General features: G+C 40.0%; 1 protein-coding gene across 1 annotated transcript; it reads left to right on the plus strand.

Moving 5' to 3' along the window:
* Nucleotides 1-1,910: 1,910 nt before the first annotated feature.
* On the plus strand, nt 1,911-13,277 carry nek10 (NIMA-related kinase 10). Its single transcript, XM_070912185.1, has 35 exons — nt 1,911-1,981; nt 2,097-2,157; nt 2,283-2,419; nt 2,896-2,991; nt 3,077-3,161; nt 3,266-3,307; nt 3,414-3,492; nt 3,598-3,665; nt 4,128-4,207; nt 4,281-4,367; nt 4,697-4,921; nt 5,510-5,649; nt 6,024-6,085; nt 6,208-6,279; nt 6,391-6,455; nt 6,601-6,703; nt 6,870-6,998; nt 7,087-7,224; nt 7,423-7,468; nt 7,567-7,688; nt 8,425-8,527; nt 8,629-8,704; nt 9,354-9,483; nt 9,610-9,680; nt 9,996-10,203; nt 10,318-10,399; nt 10,496-10,558; nt 10,820-10,865; nt 11,078-11,115; nt 11,236-11,336; nt 11,606-11,716; nt 12,069-12,174; nt 12,388-12,431; nt 13,029-13,084; nt 13,241-13,277. Exons 1-35 carry the CDS (start codon nt 1,911-1,913, stop codon nt 13,275-13,277), a joined length of 3,180 nt encoding a protein of 1,059 aa, XP_070768286.1.
* Nucleotides 13,278-16,293: the final 3,016 nt, after the last annotated feature.

Here is a 16,293-nt window from a genome sequence, read left to right on the forward strand (position 1 = left end):
TGATTTTAAAAAGGCTCTCCTCAACAGAACACAGTTTGCTGTTCCAGTCATTCTGACTTAAAGGTCACAGTCTGAAGCCAATGGACTTTAAAAAGTCAAAACATTAACTCTGAGGTGCTAGATCCACTGTAATCCAGATTAGATGGCAGCCGTAGCCTCTTTATAACTAACCGTGGCACATCTTCCTGGTTTAGCTTTGACTGCCTAACCTAGATGTTCCAAACATGGCAGTTTAATCAAATTATTGATCACACACTAACGTTAATGCAGCCTCCATCTCCCCCATCGTTCTCCCCGTTTAAATAAGCCTTTTGAAAATGTCTCCATGGACAACTGTAATGCTAGCAGTGACTGTGTACTGCATAACGTAGGACTATTAAACGTTATCTCACGTAACAGCCTTATACAAAGCCACTACAGCTCAGATGCAGTAATGTTACATGCCGTTTCTCCCTAGGTTCAAACAAGTTAGCATTAACGCGAGCTGTTTAATCCAACATGCGACACTAAGTGAGCTAGTTACTCAAATTCCTAGAATTTGTAGACAAGATTTAAAAACAATTGAATGTCACCCTAACATGAGTGTTAACATGGTGTATTATGTTAGCTCGTAATACACACAGAAACGTTTACTGAAATGCTTTGCTACAGAGCTAAAGACAGGAAATGACACTCCCGTTAGGTTATGCAGCCTGCGAGCGAAGCCCAGGCTAACAACTAGCTAGCTAGCTAACAACCCATCCAACTGGAGGTGGAAGACTGGGCGTTGGTTGCTCAGACAACTGCAGAAGCTAAATAGCGGCAAAGCCGAATTGTTCAAATAGCGAATCGAATCCAACTCATATAATCACAGATGGAGTTTACAACACAGCTTTCTGGATAAATCGTGACAATATCTGACTGCAGCAGTCTCACCCATAACGTTGACGCTCCCTGCCGCCTCAAAAACCGATCATTCACAAGCCGACATTCCCCCTTCTCGCTACTTTTGCTGGAGCTACGCACTATGAGGCACGCAACGCCTGCCGTGCTTAACGAATCTACTCCGAAAGACTGGCGTAAAATCTACGTGAATCACAAAGGGAGGAACGCTCCAGCCTCGCGATAACTTGTAATTTCTTTGAGTCTTGGTGTGTTTTCGCGATAACTGAGAGTACAAGCAAGAACACTTTTTTTTTATGTGGAACATTTTTTTCTTTTTGAACATGCTAATCTAATTACACCTCTCACTCGGTCTCCATGGTAATACGGTTTAATTAAATAAGTATGGGCCCTAATTCGTTCACGTAGCATTAGTTGAATAAATAAACTCACTTGCTGATGTGTTGCCATTTTACATTATTAGTGGCAGTTAATTAACAGTATGTAATGTGTCAGTTTGCGCTCGTGGCAGTGTCAAGTTGCTCAACGACATTCCAGCGTCAAAATACCGTGGTGACGGAATGCGAATAGCGTCTGTTGTATCCATGGCAACCAAGAGTCTCTAACACTGCTCACTTGGATTGGCTGAAAATGCAGTGAAACTGAGCATTGTCTTTTCTTATTTGCTAATGTATGGGCGTCTGCTGTTTCAAGAATAAAAACTATGTCGCCTATATCCCCGACTAGGGATATTTAATTAAGTGAAATTCGTATTGTAAACTGTCTACTGCTAGTTTGCGATGCTGGAGGAAGGGTAAGAGACCTTTGACTTGTATTTTTAAAACTGCCAGTTCACCTGGTAAACAAGACCAGCTCAGTTCAACTGCTAACTTTAGCCAAACATCAATAGTCCAGTTAGCCTTCTTATCACAGAAGCTAGCTGTTTCGTGTAGGATTTTAGGGTTAAGAAAGCTAAATGTCACTATGTGCCAAAAATTGTCTGAAGTTGAACCACAGGTTACTGATGGAAACAAAGGGGGACGCTGAAAATGTCCAATCCAGTTAAAAAAGTGGGACAAGGAGAAAAATTACCCCTGAAATCCAGAGGAATCCAGAGCAAGTAAGCTGGGTCATCACCTACTCACATTTATTTAATAGTCTGTTACAGAATTTAAAATTAATTTCCCTGCTATGAAAAAAACAACAACAAATCACCTGATAAGCCTGTTTTCTAGGGCATCTCATGATCTCAGGAGGCTTCAGTCCCTGCTTGCCAAAAGCGACCCCAGACAAGAGGTGAACAACAACAAATGACGCCACGCTGAGACAGAGTGTCTAGACATTTTTGATAGCGACACAAACCAGCTCATATTTCTTCTGGTTTGTGTATATATTGCAGTATGAGACTCCCTGTGTTGCAGGTGGCAGCGTTGAGTCACAGTAAAGCACGCCGCAGTGGAGCCAGCAGATCACAAGGCCTGCATCCTCCCAAAGACATCAACAGACACAGGAGTGAGAGCGACGTCACCAGTGAAGCCTCTGAACTGGAAAAATTCAGGTTTTCAAAATATAACATCTGAAAATATTCACAAGCCGTAAGCAGTAACTAGTTAAGTTTACATGTTTATGTCCAAATTTCTCCTATCCATTTGTATGTAACTGAATATTTGCACCACGTATCCAAAAGGCCAATATTTACCCCATTAACTCCCATATTTCCTGCACTAATCATCAGCTGGGCTTCCTGTAGTAGCAAGCTGATTTTGTTGAGTGCATACAAGTGTGTGTATATGTCACTAGGGCTGGCTTTGTGTGAAAATCTTCAACACTGGTGCCGATATGATATCTGAGTTTTCCCCTATACGTTACTTTGAGAAATATCTATGTGATCAGAAAAGAAGTAAACAAGATTATTAATTTGGACAGACATTGGATGCCGGCTTTAGAACTACAGAAATTGTGTTTTTGTCAGCTGAACATTCATTATTATAACAGTTTCTTTTAAGAATCAAATACAGTCTGTATCATTTTCAGCATCGCATACAGAGACCAAAGATCTTTCAGCAGCCACCCGCTGCATAAACTCTTCTCTGACATCCTTACGTCTTTGGTCAGGAACCGACTCTGCAGGTAAAATATCCTTTGTTCGTCATACCGAAGCATTTCTTCTCTTGTCTCACAAAAGGCTTACTGACAATATTTACTCCCTCTATAGTGAATGGATTGACCATGCACCGCCTGAGTCTGTGCTTAGAGTTCTGATCTGCCTGCGATTATTGATCAGAGATCCCCACCATCAGGTACAATTTAAAAAAAAACTTAATTTGTATTGTTTATTATGTATTATATGAATACTTCCACTGTATAAAAACATTAAATGCTTCTTTTAATTGCTTTCTTTTAGAAAATCCTCCGTCAGCTCCAAGGCATCAGTTTACTTGCCAGGGTAAATGCTCTCTAAGACTTTTCTCACATGCCCAAACAGGCTGCGTTTGGTGATTTATCCACACATATCTGCGGTCATCTTCATCGCTGCTCTTTTTCTCTTTCAGTATATGGAGTCAGTCACTGCCATGTACATATCTCATGGTGAACAGTCGCTTGCTGTGCAGAAACTGGTCACAATGACCTGTGAGTAATCTGAAGGCAATATCAAGACGCTGATAATAGCAGAAAATAGATAATAGAGTCCTGTGTGCGTCCTCATCAACGCTGCCTTTGCTGATTTCTCCGCAGACATGTTTCAGAAGATGTCTGCCGTTGAAGATCAAAGGGTCTGGGTCATCGAGAGCGGCGCTCACAGGGTGAGTGATACGTTGTGATAAGGTTATCTATGATTATGTGCTGCTTGGTTTCAAATCATATTCATGTCTGAGCTAAGCTAACAGGAAGTCATTCCTGTTGGAGCACTGGAGTGATGCACTACTTTAGATATTAACAACCTCTCTCGTAGTGTCACATGAAAAACTTTACACTGTAAGCTCTGTGGTAGCTCTAAGAATAGCAAGACTGTCAGTATTGTTGCTTGTGGGTGATAGTGAACATTGCAGCTTCCAGGGTGCAAATATTCACTCTCGGTTGTTAAAGGAAGCAATGGCACCCTTACGCAGAGTGATAGCAAATCTTTTACACTCTCTTAGTGAGATGTATGACGATATTAAGTCATGCTTTTCTTATAGCACAATGGTCAGTGAGTGTCTCCGCTCTCAGTTTATCATCACTAACAAAGACAGATTTGGGTCTCTAACGAAGTAAACCATTTCTAGACCCTGGTGAAGCTCCTCTCCACAACAGATAGCAGTGTGCTTCTGGGAGCCCTGCTGGCGCTCACCACTCTGGCTGAGAGGTAAGCAAACACTTCATTTAATGCATTGAATAAATGTATGATCTCATTTGTTGCAAGACATTTTTTTCTGCAGCCCAGAATGCAAGGAGGAGATTGGCGAGCTGCCGATAGTGGAGAACCTACTTGTAATACTGCAGGAATATGACCTGCTGTCAAAGAGGTTAGAAATCACTTCTTTGTAGATGTATTCATCTCTGTCAGATAAAATGTTGTGTCTTCTCTTGTGGGAATCTTCCTTCATTCATTAGTGCTGATAAAATACAAAAAAAGTAGACAAGCAAATAAAGTTACTGCATCCCGTCTCATCTCATGTCATCTTATCTGAAAGTACACAGACACATTACTTTTGGATACAGAATAACAAACTAATAATCTTAATCTCCACAGCAGTTGAAAGCAATTTGTAGGATTCAAAACAACAAATGAACAACAAACACAATAAAAACTTGGAAACAAGCAAGGCTGGACTGAACCTGGTGTTTCCTCCAGAATGAGTGCAGAGCTGCTGAGGCTCCTGACCCCGGTGTGGCAGGTTAGGGACCAGGTGAGGGAGCTGGAGGGTCTGCCGGTGCTGCTGAGCCTGCTGTACGGCCAGCACCTGAAGCTGCTGTGGAGCGTCGCCTGGGTCCTGGTCCAGCTCTGCGAGGATCCCGACACCAGGACGGAGATCCGGAGCTGGGGCGGGGTGCAGCAGCTTCTCCGGCTGCTCAACAGGTTTGTGACATTTGAAGCATGTTTGATATTTATCACATCATATGAATTCAATTATATTTTTCACAACTGTAGTCAAATTTAAAACAGCCTCTCAATTCACTGGAAGTATTGAAAGTATGTTGTTATGGTATTATGGGAATTGTAGGATCCAGTGATTTTGGAGCTTGACACATATAAAAGTCAGCCTCTGTGGCACCATCTTGATCATTCTTTGTTTTTTAATCTGCCTCGTGTGAGTCCCCCAACTTTATGGATGTAAAACAGTAAATTGCTGTGGTTGTAAAGTGAAAAGGGTTCAGATCTGTATGTCCCCATACCACAACATTTACCATAATATATCTGCAGGGTGTTGACTACTAGCTGCTCTCATTTCTGGCCTTCAAAACTAGCTTTCTGGAATTTTTCTCCTTTGAAATAAAAGCTCCCCCAGTTTTACCTCGCAGTATTTTAACAGCTAACGATGGAGGATGCAGCTACCACTGAGGAACCAGCATCACAAGACATTTCAGTTATAAAGTTTTCAGGTAAAAACAAATGACAAAGAAGTGCAATTATCTACATTATTTTGTACGGCGACAACTCTTACAGTGAGAGGCAGTACGTCTCTGACCGCTCGTCCATCGAGACGCTCTCCAGCGCCAATGCAGCCGGCCGCATCCAGAGAGAGCACATCAGAGAGGAACTCAGCCCGCAGGAGGAGGTGGACAACACTATGGCCCTGCAGTCAGGTCAGGGACTATACAACTTATCAGTCTTTGCAGTCTTATCAGTTGCTGAGAATGTAAACAGTTTTTTCCTGAAGTGAGAATCCAGACCACTGAGACTTGACTTCTTGACTTGTCTCTGAATGACAACACTGCAAAATAAAACTCATTCTGGTTACAAATATATAAACGTTCTGTTACGGCTGTCCCAGGAAGTATCTGCAGAGAAACTTTGAGTTTTACAGTCTAAAGGCATCAGTGTTTCCAGTCTTTGTTCTCCCTGAGGTTTAGGGAGTGAGTTGTTAATGGTCACAGCTGTTCATTGGACTGTCTGAGACAATAAGTTTGCATATATGAGATCTTATATTAAGTCATATTCCCTGTAATGCCTTTTCCAGCCTGCTGTACAGTTCTGACTGAGCTTAGTCTGGATGACACATCTGCTCACCACATTGTGCAGGTAAGGAAACGTCCTTACTCTAAAAGCAGGACGGGAGTTAATAAGTTCCACCTTTATATCAAATGACTGTTGTTAAACATGTTAAAACATCTGGTCAATTCATTTTGACATTCTTTTCTTAGGAAAATGGGGTCTATATAATCACAAAGTTGATTTTACCACAAAACTCTGGACCAAAGGTCACATCTTTACAGGTATATGGCTCCATACAGTATCATCTCAAAGGACATGACATTATAAAGTCAATGAAGATGTTGTATCTACCATAAAGTAACATCTTTGTGAATTTGTTTGCATGTTGGCAGTGCTACGCATTTCGAACCCTCCGGTTTCTCTTTAGTGTGGAAAGAAACAGACATCTGTTTAAGAGGTGATGTTACAACATATTTATTAAAAAAAAAAAAAAACTATATAACCTTAACTTCATGTCAAGCATAAATCGTTTCAGTTTGGCTTCTGCTGGATATCTGTCTTGTTCTCCGGTGCTGTTATGTAATCCTTTTTATCCATTTCAGACTCTTTCCCACAGACCTCTTCGAGTTGTTTATTGATGTTGGACATTATGTACGGGACCTCGCGGCCTACGAGGGACTGCAAACCAAAGTTTCCCTCTACACTGTAAGAGAACAGCTTCTACATGGCTTCATCTGTTTATTCAGCTGGTTTTGGGCTGTAAAATAAAAAGAAATTTGACTGTGTTTTGGGATAAATAAAACTATGTAGATTGACGAGGAGGATTCTTTACCTTGCAAATGGATGGAGTGCTGTGTGTTTTATAATGCAGGAAGAGGAACTGGACAGTCTGAGAGACAGCATCGAGGCTGTGGACCAGAACCGGCCTCCCCTTAAAGTCACCAACGGTTACTCCATACTGGATCATCTGGGCACCGGGGCCTTTGGAAGCGTCTTTAAGGTACAATCATCCTGACAGTCAGTGAGTTTGGGTCAATTTTATTTCTTCGTTGTGACCTCATGCTTCCAATAAATATACTCGATGGCAGGTCCGGAAGCAGAGTGGCCAGAACCTCCTGGCTCTGAAGGAGGTGAACCTCCATAACCCGGCATTTGGCAAAGACAAGAAGTCCAGAGACAGTAACGTGGAGAAAATCATCTCTGAGCTCACGATCGTCAAAGAACAGGTTTAAATTACATTATAAAGAGTCGGTGTAGACCTGCTCTATATGTAAAGTGTCATGAGACGACGTTTGTTGTGATTTGGCGCTATATAAATAAAATTGAATAGATTTGAATTAAATTAAATTTTAATCACTGAAAGTCAGTTTAAAAACATGCTGTATTTTGTGTTGTTTATGTACTCCTTGGTTCTTCTCCTGTAGATGACACACCCAAACATTGTCAAATATTACAAGACATTTTTGGAAGGTGAGAATGATCATTTTTACTGGCCCTTTTAGCCTCCAGCTGATTGTGAGGAAGGAATACAACAAGGCCGGAAACCCTACTCATACCGCTCTTTTTAGGGGACAAGCTGTACATCGTGATGGAGCTGATCGAGGGGGTGCCGCTGGCTGAACATTTTAACTCTCTGAAGGAGAAGCAGCAGCAGTTCACAGAAGACAGGATTTGGAATATATTCATACAGGTAATAACTCTTGGACTTATTTGGGAAATGAATCTCCTCTTGGTTTCTCGTGACATGTCTTGAGAAAGATCAGCTGCATTTCATTTGGGTTGTCCATCTTTAACAAAGCATATCATATATATATATTTTTAAGGTACAATCTTAGACACGTAACTATAGATGTCAGATAAATGTAACAAAGTAAAAACGTATAATATGGCTAGTACAAGTACAAGTAGAAAGTAGCATGAAATGGAAATACTCAAGTAACGTACAACCTCAAAATCATACTTAAGTACAGTACTTGTGAGTAAATGTACACAGTTACTTTCCACCATTACTGTGTGGTCAGAGGAAAGATTGTGAAGTAGCTCAGCTAATTTGTAAAATAATTAAATTCTGATTCATGATTATGATTAATATTATAACAAAATAGATGATCATATTTGTGTTTATGAAAATAAACTCAATTAGGATTAAAAATAGTTGTGAAGCTGATCTTTAGTATAATCATCTTTACGATAACCAATAAACTACCAGCCGCGACTGCAACCTGAGTCAGTATTACTGTACCACTAAAGATGATTCTCCAGAGGAATTTCAGTCTATTTCTGTGCTCATTGGAAATAGTTTGAGATATAAATACGACTGTAAATAGTTTTCATTGTCAAAAGAGAGACACTTTGGCTGAATGGAAATGGGAATGGAAACCTTAGTCTCTCCAAAGTCCATTTCATAAGTGAATTTCTTTCCTCAGATGTGTCTGGCATTGAGGTACCTCCACAAGGAAAAGAGAATAGTCCACCGCGACCTCACCCCAAACAACATCATGCTGGGAGAAAAGGACAAAGTCACCATCAGTGAGTGTCAATTTACAGTTTTCCACACCACACGTCTCCATTCAGATCACTCTGCCTGTCTTATTGTGAAAGTTGAACCTGTGTCTTTCCTCCGCTTGAAGCTGACTTTGGCCTAGCTAAGCAGAAACAGGAGAACAGCAAGCTGACGTCTGTGGTCGGCACCATCCTTTACTCCTGGTGAGGAAATTTCAGTGTTTCAGTGAGTTTTCAGTGGGACTATTTCTTTGGTGGAAAGTAGTTCCAATCAAATCTGCTCATGGTGAAGTCTGTGGACGATTTCTAGAAAAATTGATTTTTTTTAAAAGCAGTGGGCATCACGAATGAAATTGAATTGTATCCATTGTAGTAGGTGGCAGATATCTCAAAAACTGGGCAAATAAAACCAAAAGGGTCCCACAGAAAATGTGTTTTGGGTGAAACAACCCTTTAAGGCAGTGTAGCAGAGCTGTTGTTATGTTATGACAGCCTGTTAGCAACTTAGAGAAAAAGCAGATACTGCAGCTCAAGTGTGTTTATGGTCCTGACAGCAGCTGTGTGTGTGTGTGTGTGTGTGTGTGTGTGTGTGTGTGTGTGTGTGTGTGTGTGTGCTCTCGTACTTATATGTTTGTGAGGATCGATTTGAGTCATTGACCTTTGAGGACATTTTTGGAATCCGGAGACATTTTTCCTGGTCTTCATTTTGTCAACGAGCTGTTTTTAGGGTTGGTTAAGTTTAGCTTTAGGTTATGTAGGGTTGGATACAAGGGAATGCATGAAGAGGGTTTCTCTTGAGTTAAGACGTACAAACGTGTGTGTGTGTGTGTGTGTGTGTGTGTGTGTGTGTTAGTCCAGAGGTGGTGAAGAATGAGCCGTATGGAGAGAAAGCTGACGTCTGGGCTTTGGGCTGTATCCTGTACCAGATGGCCTCTTTACAGCCTCCATTCAACAGCAGTAACATGCTGTCGCTGGCCAGCAAGGTTACATTAACACAAACACACACACACACACACACACACACACACACACACACACACACACTCTCTGGACATAAAATATTGTTCCCTCCGTCGTCTGTTACTGTTCCTCTTATTCTGTGCTGGTAGATCGTCGAGGCCGTCTATGAGCCGCTTGCAGAGGGAGCTTACTCTGAGAGAGTCACGGACATGATCAGATGGTGAGACTTTTGTTTTGAAATGATTGATTTTGTTGTATCGTTGCACCTGCAGAGGGTGTCTTTACAAATATAAATAAGTCCATTAGTTATACTGACTTAGGGTAATTGATTTAAAGTCACAGGGTGATTCTGCCCAATTAATTTATTAGTTTAGAATAACTATTAAAGCTGTTAAAATCCACTTGGAATAACTAACTAGACTTGCATAATCGTCTATGAAATGAAATGTGTTTTTATTGTAGATTAAAAGTAATTTAATATTAAAGTCTAACGAACTAATGCAGCACTCTGTTCTGTTATGGGACGTCCTGTCAGGTGTTTGAGTCCAGATGCAGACCAGCGGCCGGACATCGTGGCCGTCAGCTCCAGGATCTCCGACCTCATGATGAGGCTGATGGACGGCCTCTACACTTCCCAGAATGCACTGGAAAGAAGAGCAGAGAGAGACAGGAAACGAGCGCAGAAGTACTTCCTGGAGAGGCACAAAAGCAGGGCGAACTGCTGTCACTCAAACCTGCCTCAGGTAAATTGGATTTTGACATTTGATTTTATCCTCGAGGACGATTTAGATTATATTTATTGAACGTCTAACATTTATTTGTTGCAAATGTTAAAATAAGTGTTGCGCTTCTTGCAGGAAAAATCCTCAATGAATACTGAATCTCCAACTCCTCCCTTGTCTGCAGCCTGCAGGTCAAACCAGCAGAATATCAGTCAAGGTGACTCTGTTTCATACTGCACAGACTCTAACACTGACTGGGAAAGACATGAAATCAGAATGATTACATGTTGTAAATAATTATGTGTGTTTTTAGATGACGCCTCCGATGGCGATGTTGAACCACGCAACGCTGCTGCCTTCACAGGAAAACACGATGGTCAGTTCTCAGTTTCTACTCAGGGAACCTTCACACACACAAGCATGTTGTTTTTACATGATAAATCAGTCAACCTGTTCATCGTAAACAAGTGGAGGCAGTCTTGGATTTGAACTCACAGTCTTGCAGTAACCTTTTAAAGCTAGAAGTTACTATTTAAAACTTGTTATTGCTCAAGTTTTTCAGATCGCTTCACTGTGTTGTGGATTTTTCTCTGATAACCAAGATTTTATCTTTTGGTTTGTTTGGTTTTGATCAAAGGATTAAAGTCCAGGGCCTGTGTTACACCTGACCAGACTCCATCTGTGTAAGTCAAACATCTCACTTTACCTATTTCTGTGTGGTCAGTGGGATATGTACAGTTATTGGGCTCAGTATCATCATTTAGTAATGTAAAAAAAACAGCTATCTCTACATGGAGGCAGATGTTTGTTGAGGCACAAACACACAAACAAAGACAGTTTATTTATATCTGACACAATTTATTGACCTGCCTTTTCATTTTGCCTCTCTTCTCAGCGGGGATTATGCCGCTGCAAAGATTAAACCAAGACCAGGTACCTTTATGAGTCGACTACACGAACAAAACAACCTAAAGAGCCGATGTTGGAAGTTAAGAAAGTGTCTGTCCTGTTTATTTAGCCTCAGTCAGCCTGTGTGTTTTGGTTTTACCTCAGTGTCTGCAGGGATCTGTGTCTCCCAGAAGAAGCTTCGGCAGATTGATGATCCCATTCAGAGGCTCCTCGTGCAGCTGCACAAAATAATTCACATCACTCAGGTACAGTAATACAAGAATTAGATCTTATCAAGGTTCAGTTCAATGCTGCGGACACATGGTGGTTCTGGTTTTATAACTTTGAATTGGATTCTAACAGGGTCAATCATATGTAAAGAGGGTTTCATGACTGTTTGGAACATTCATTAAAACCACACGGCCATCAAACCTGCAAAATAGGCTGCTTTTCATCCTCACAGGAAGCTGACTCAGCAGGGATTACACTTGAGTGTGAAGATGAAATGTTGACATTATCTTTTTTTCACCTCCAGCTTCCACCAGCTCCGCACCACAACATCAAACGACGGGTCATTGAAAGATTTAAAAAGTCTCTGTTCCACTACGGGAGTGATCCATACAACCTGAAGGCGGAGCTCAGCAAGGTTTGTACGGTCGACTTCTCAAGTCAAACTGTCTTGTTTAATCTTGTCTAATTTAGTCTGACTTTTATGGGGGAGAACTGGCGAGAGTCTTATGTTTTATGTTACCCTTCCCTTGTCAGATGTCACACATATTAGGCCACAGCATTATCTGATGTAATCCACGTTTATTATTAGAAAAAGAATGTTTTTCCTCTTTTAGTTATTAATGGTGAAATAAATGGTATCATCCCAATTCTGTTTCTATTATTTTGAGATATTTGGGGGAGAGTGTTGCAGTTGTTTGTGGGAGTGCATTAGTCACACTGGGGAGGGTCTTTAGAAAATGAGAATCCTCCTTCCTGTTTCCCTGTAGCTCCTCCAGGCTTCTCCAGAGCTGATGGAGTTCGGCTCAGCCAGTTCAGACTGGTGGCCTCTGGTCCACCACTTCACAGGAGACCCCCATGCTGCTGACAGCACAGGTAAGAGTTACCACAGCTTCACCCAACACAAAACACTGCAGGCTGCCAGGCAGATCTCCTCTCACACAAACTCAAAGGAAATGATTGATGTAATCTGGTGCACTTTCAGATCGTCATCAGGCTGATTCGACCTCAAATGTTGGGACGTTAACTGCTGATGTTTAAATTTTAACGCCAAGAATGTGCATCTGATTTTCTTTCTGCTTCTGACAGGTGATGGGAATCTCAAAGACGGAGTCACGTATCAGCAGATGCAGGTCAGTTTCTCTGAGAAGGTGATCTGACCATTATGTAGTCTGACATTTTGGGAAACAGGTAGATGAGAGGATCGATACCACTCTCACCTCTGTGCGTTTAATATTAAGCTACAGCCAGGAGACGTTAGCTTAGCTTAGCACAAAGCCTGGAAGCAGGGGGAAACAGCTAGCCACTGCGTCCGGCCAAGAAATAGTTCCAGCACATAATTTCACAAAATCATTTTTACACTTCAGTTTTTGTATGGATTAAACAAACAATGAAGTGTTAATCATTCTGATTTTGTTACCTTTGGACAGAGCCAGGCTAACTGTTTCTTTATGCTAAGCTAAGCTATCCGGCTGCTGGCTGCAGCATCATATTTACCTCTTAACAAGAAAGTGAATAAGCTTATTTCCCAAAATGTCAAACATTTCCTATCATGTAATCAAATATTTTGTTTAATATATACCAGTTCAATTCAATTCTATGGACATGTGTTATTCTGTAAGAAGAGTAGGTGTCACCTTTGTTTTGGATCTAGAGTCTCATTTTGGAACAAAAATGTTTAATTTCCGCCTCACGCTGAAGAGATTTCCTCTACAAATGTTCCTTTTCAGGGGATCATAGAGGAGCTGCTGGAGGAGAACAGCTACTATGAAACAACACACAGCAGGTGACCTGGAAATGTGTACATTTTACTATTCGGACAGACAATAGACTTGAAATTCTGTCGTTATTTATAATTAAATTTCCTAAATTCACTTAATCGAAAGTGACCTGCTGTTGTTCAGATAATTTTAATCTTTTGCGTGTTTTGTGTTCATTTAAGGATCGCAGAGAGAAGAAATGACCATGAAAACAAGTGACCATCGTCCATAGTCATCCTCAGCTGTAATAAATCACAGTTCACAAAGTATAGCTTTCACAAAAATACTGTATGTGCACTTAAAATGTAATTAACCTTAATTTAGTTAAAATCCTCTTAATACATAATTTATAATTATTTAACATATAAAAGAATGAAAATGCTATGAAAAGTCAACACATGTATTTGTTTGTCCTTGAACTATTGACAACGTACTGCTGCTTGTTAGCTATTGTTGTCATAAGGCTGCTGTCACATGTTACCAAAGCTGACATGTGGGGCTGCAACGGTTATTGTCATTACTGATTAATCTGGCCATTATTTTCTTAATTAATTGATTCATGATTTGATCTATAAAATGCCAGAAAACAGTGAAAAATGTCTGTCACAGTTTCCTAAAGCCCAACGTGACGTGACTGGGGACTGTTTCTGATTTAAGATTAAACGATTAATTGATTATCAAAATAGTTGCCGGTAATTTTTAATTGTTGCAGATCTACACCAAACACCTCTTCGCTTCTCAGGATTTGATTATTTGTACAAATTTGATGTGACTGTGTGACTCTGCAAAGATAATCGAATATATGTACACTATACTGTAAATGCATGTGCTTGTGATGAAGGCTGAAGATGATCTATGTTTATTTTTGTCACTTCTGACAGTTTAGACCACGAGAAGCTTGTAAACTCGTAACCTGCATACAAACGCACAGAAACAACCGACTAACGTCCAACACCATCCAAAGCTCTTTATCTGGTGGGCTCGTGTGAAGCTTTCCGTTTTGTTTTTTCAGGTTTGTCTGAGTTTAGAACTTTAAATTCTCAGGACCAGCGTCAGCGGTTTGACTGTTTTAACTCCTCGCTGCAGGACTGCACATCACAGCATGCGTTTCCAATGGCTGTGAGCCAAAGCTGCAAAGCCAAAGTTCCCTATTCACTTCACTTTCAGAGAGCTGATGAGACACCCGACGTTCACCTTGATTCAACATCAGTTTTCAAGCATATAAAGTCTGACAGACAGTGAAAACCAGGTCAAATGTCTAAATTATTTCCACTTTTTGCTGGACTTGAACTATATTAACACGCACTGTTATCATTATCAATATAATAACATCTGACATATACTTTTTATATGTAATTCGCTGAGCATTTTCATTGTCATTTTGAGGAATGGAGGGCAGCTGAAGGGATGCTTTCTTATGCACTTTGATCCAAAAGGGATTATTCAGCATAATCTGTATAAGAAACAGCTATTTTCAAATGATGTACTAAATAAACACGGTTTTATGTCCAGTTGTGATCATTTATCACGTTAATGTGAACTGTGAGGAAGGTTCACCTTGAGTGAGCTGGATAAAATGTTTAGGTTGAGCAAATGTAGTGAGCAAGTTTTCAGATAATTTACTTAAAAGTACTAATACAACAACGTAAAAATACTCCATGAGTAAATGTCCTCCATCCAAGAGTATCATCACAAAATGTCCTTGAAGTATCAAAAGTAAAAGTACTCATTCTGCAGAAAAGTGTCCCCTGTGACTGATATATTAATATATATGACATTATTTGATTGTCAGCTGTTGAAGTGGAGCTATTCTAAATTACTTTATGTACATTTAGGTAGTTTAGTCCAGTCTTGGGATGAATCTGAGGGTTTGTGAGCTGATAAATGGGAGAGGAAAGAAGGAACGACAAAGGTCTGATACGCAAATCTGTGTTTATTTTTCGGACTTTTCTTTAATACGATATTTCTTTGTGTGAAATATTTGATAATTTGACTCAAACATTCATTTAAACTACTACTACTACCCTACTCCCTACAACTATACGCTGCTTTGTTGTGTAAGGAGTCACAAACTAAAATGTTTGGAAGTTACTGGTTTAATATTAAACAGTGGTTTGTATTTTATAAGCTCATAACATGTTTCTTGTGTAATATCTTAATTTGGAAAGTCACTACAACTGTCAGATAAATGTAGTGGGAGTAAAAAGTACAATATTTCAAATTGTACTTATGTATATACTTATGGGAGCTCTAGTCTTAATGTTTACTGAAAGAGACAACCTGTTCAAACTGGTGACTTCTCAGATCAGAACTGAACAGATAAACTCAGTGGCAATTCCTTACAGGAGCCACAGGGGGCAGTATGAACCTTGCTTTTGAGAGAAGACGACCCTGAACAACCTCACAGCTCCTCAACATGAAACACGTCCCGCTGCGTCACCTCAGAAATAACCAAACAGCTTCAGTGTAAACATGAAACAGCCAAATGAAATCCAGTACACAAGACTTTAATAGATCAACGTAAATCATTTGAAATGTGAATCTGTTCCAGGTTGATACAAAATATGTTAAGTTCCCAGACATGGAAGATGTCGGCACATTTAGAGTAGGCACGTGAGTTGTTACAGTACAAAGTCTGCTTGCTTCGCAGCTTACAGGAGATATTTTATACACTTAAACATCTTCTGTTTCATGGAATGTACATTTCTATAATGAGACAATGCTGCTTTGACATTAGACCACTTTTCCCATAATCCTTTTCCTCCTGTTACAGATACATTTCTAATCACATTGTCTGGTTTAAATGTCATTTGTTTGTTTGTTTTTTCTATTATTAGTATTATTTCTATAGCACACAGCATTTTATTTAGGCAAAATTCATGTGATAAGATGATATCAAACACTGTTGAATTTCAAAAACTTATTTTGTTAAATGAAAAACAATTTTTTTTGTAGAAAACATGTTTATACAGAACTCTTCAAAGTAAGACATATAAAAAAAAAAAGATAATCTTTTCAGAATCAATACTGAAAGTCGAACATTTCAAACATTATCCAGGCCTACCAATAACTGCAAATATGCCACCTGGCATTAAAACCTTCAGAATATGTGTGAAAGAATAAAGTTGTGTATTAGCTTACTTACGTGTACAAACTCTTTACAGCAAAACAATCGAGAAGATTTCCAGCAAAATGTGCCACAACTGCTCCAGAGAGTTTGACCTTGAACCATAAA

Source organism: Enoplosus armatus, chromosome 9 (genome assembly GCF_043641665.1).
Source record: "Enoplosus armatus isolate fEnoArm2 chromosome 9, fEnoArm2.hap1, whole genome shotgun sequence".
In the NCBI taxonomy this organism is placed as follows: Eukaryota; Metazoa; Chordata; class Actinopteri; order Centrarchiformes; family Enoplosidae; genus Enoplosus; species Enoplosus armatus.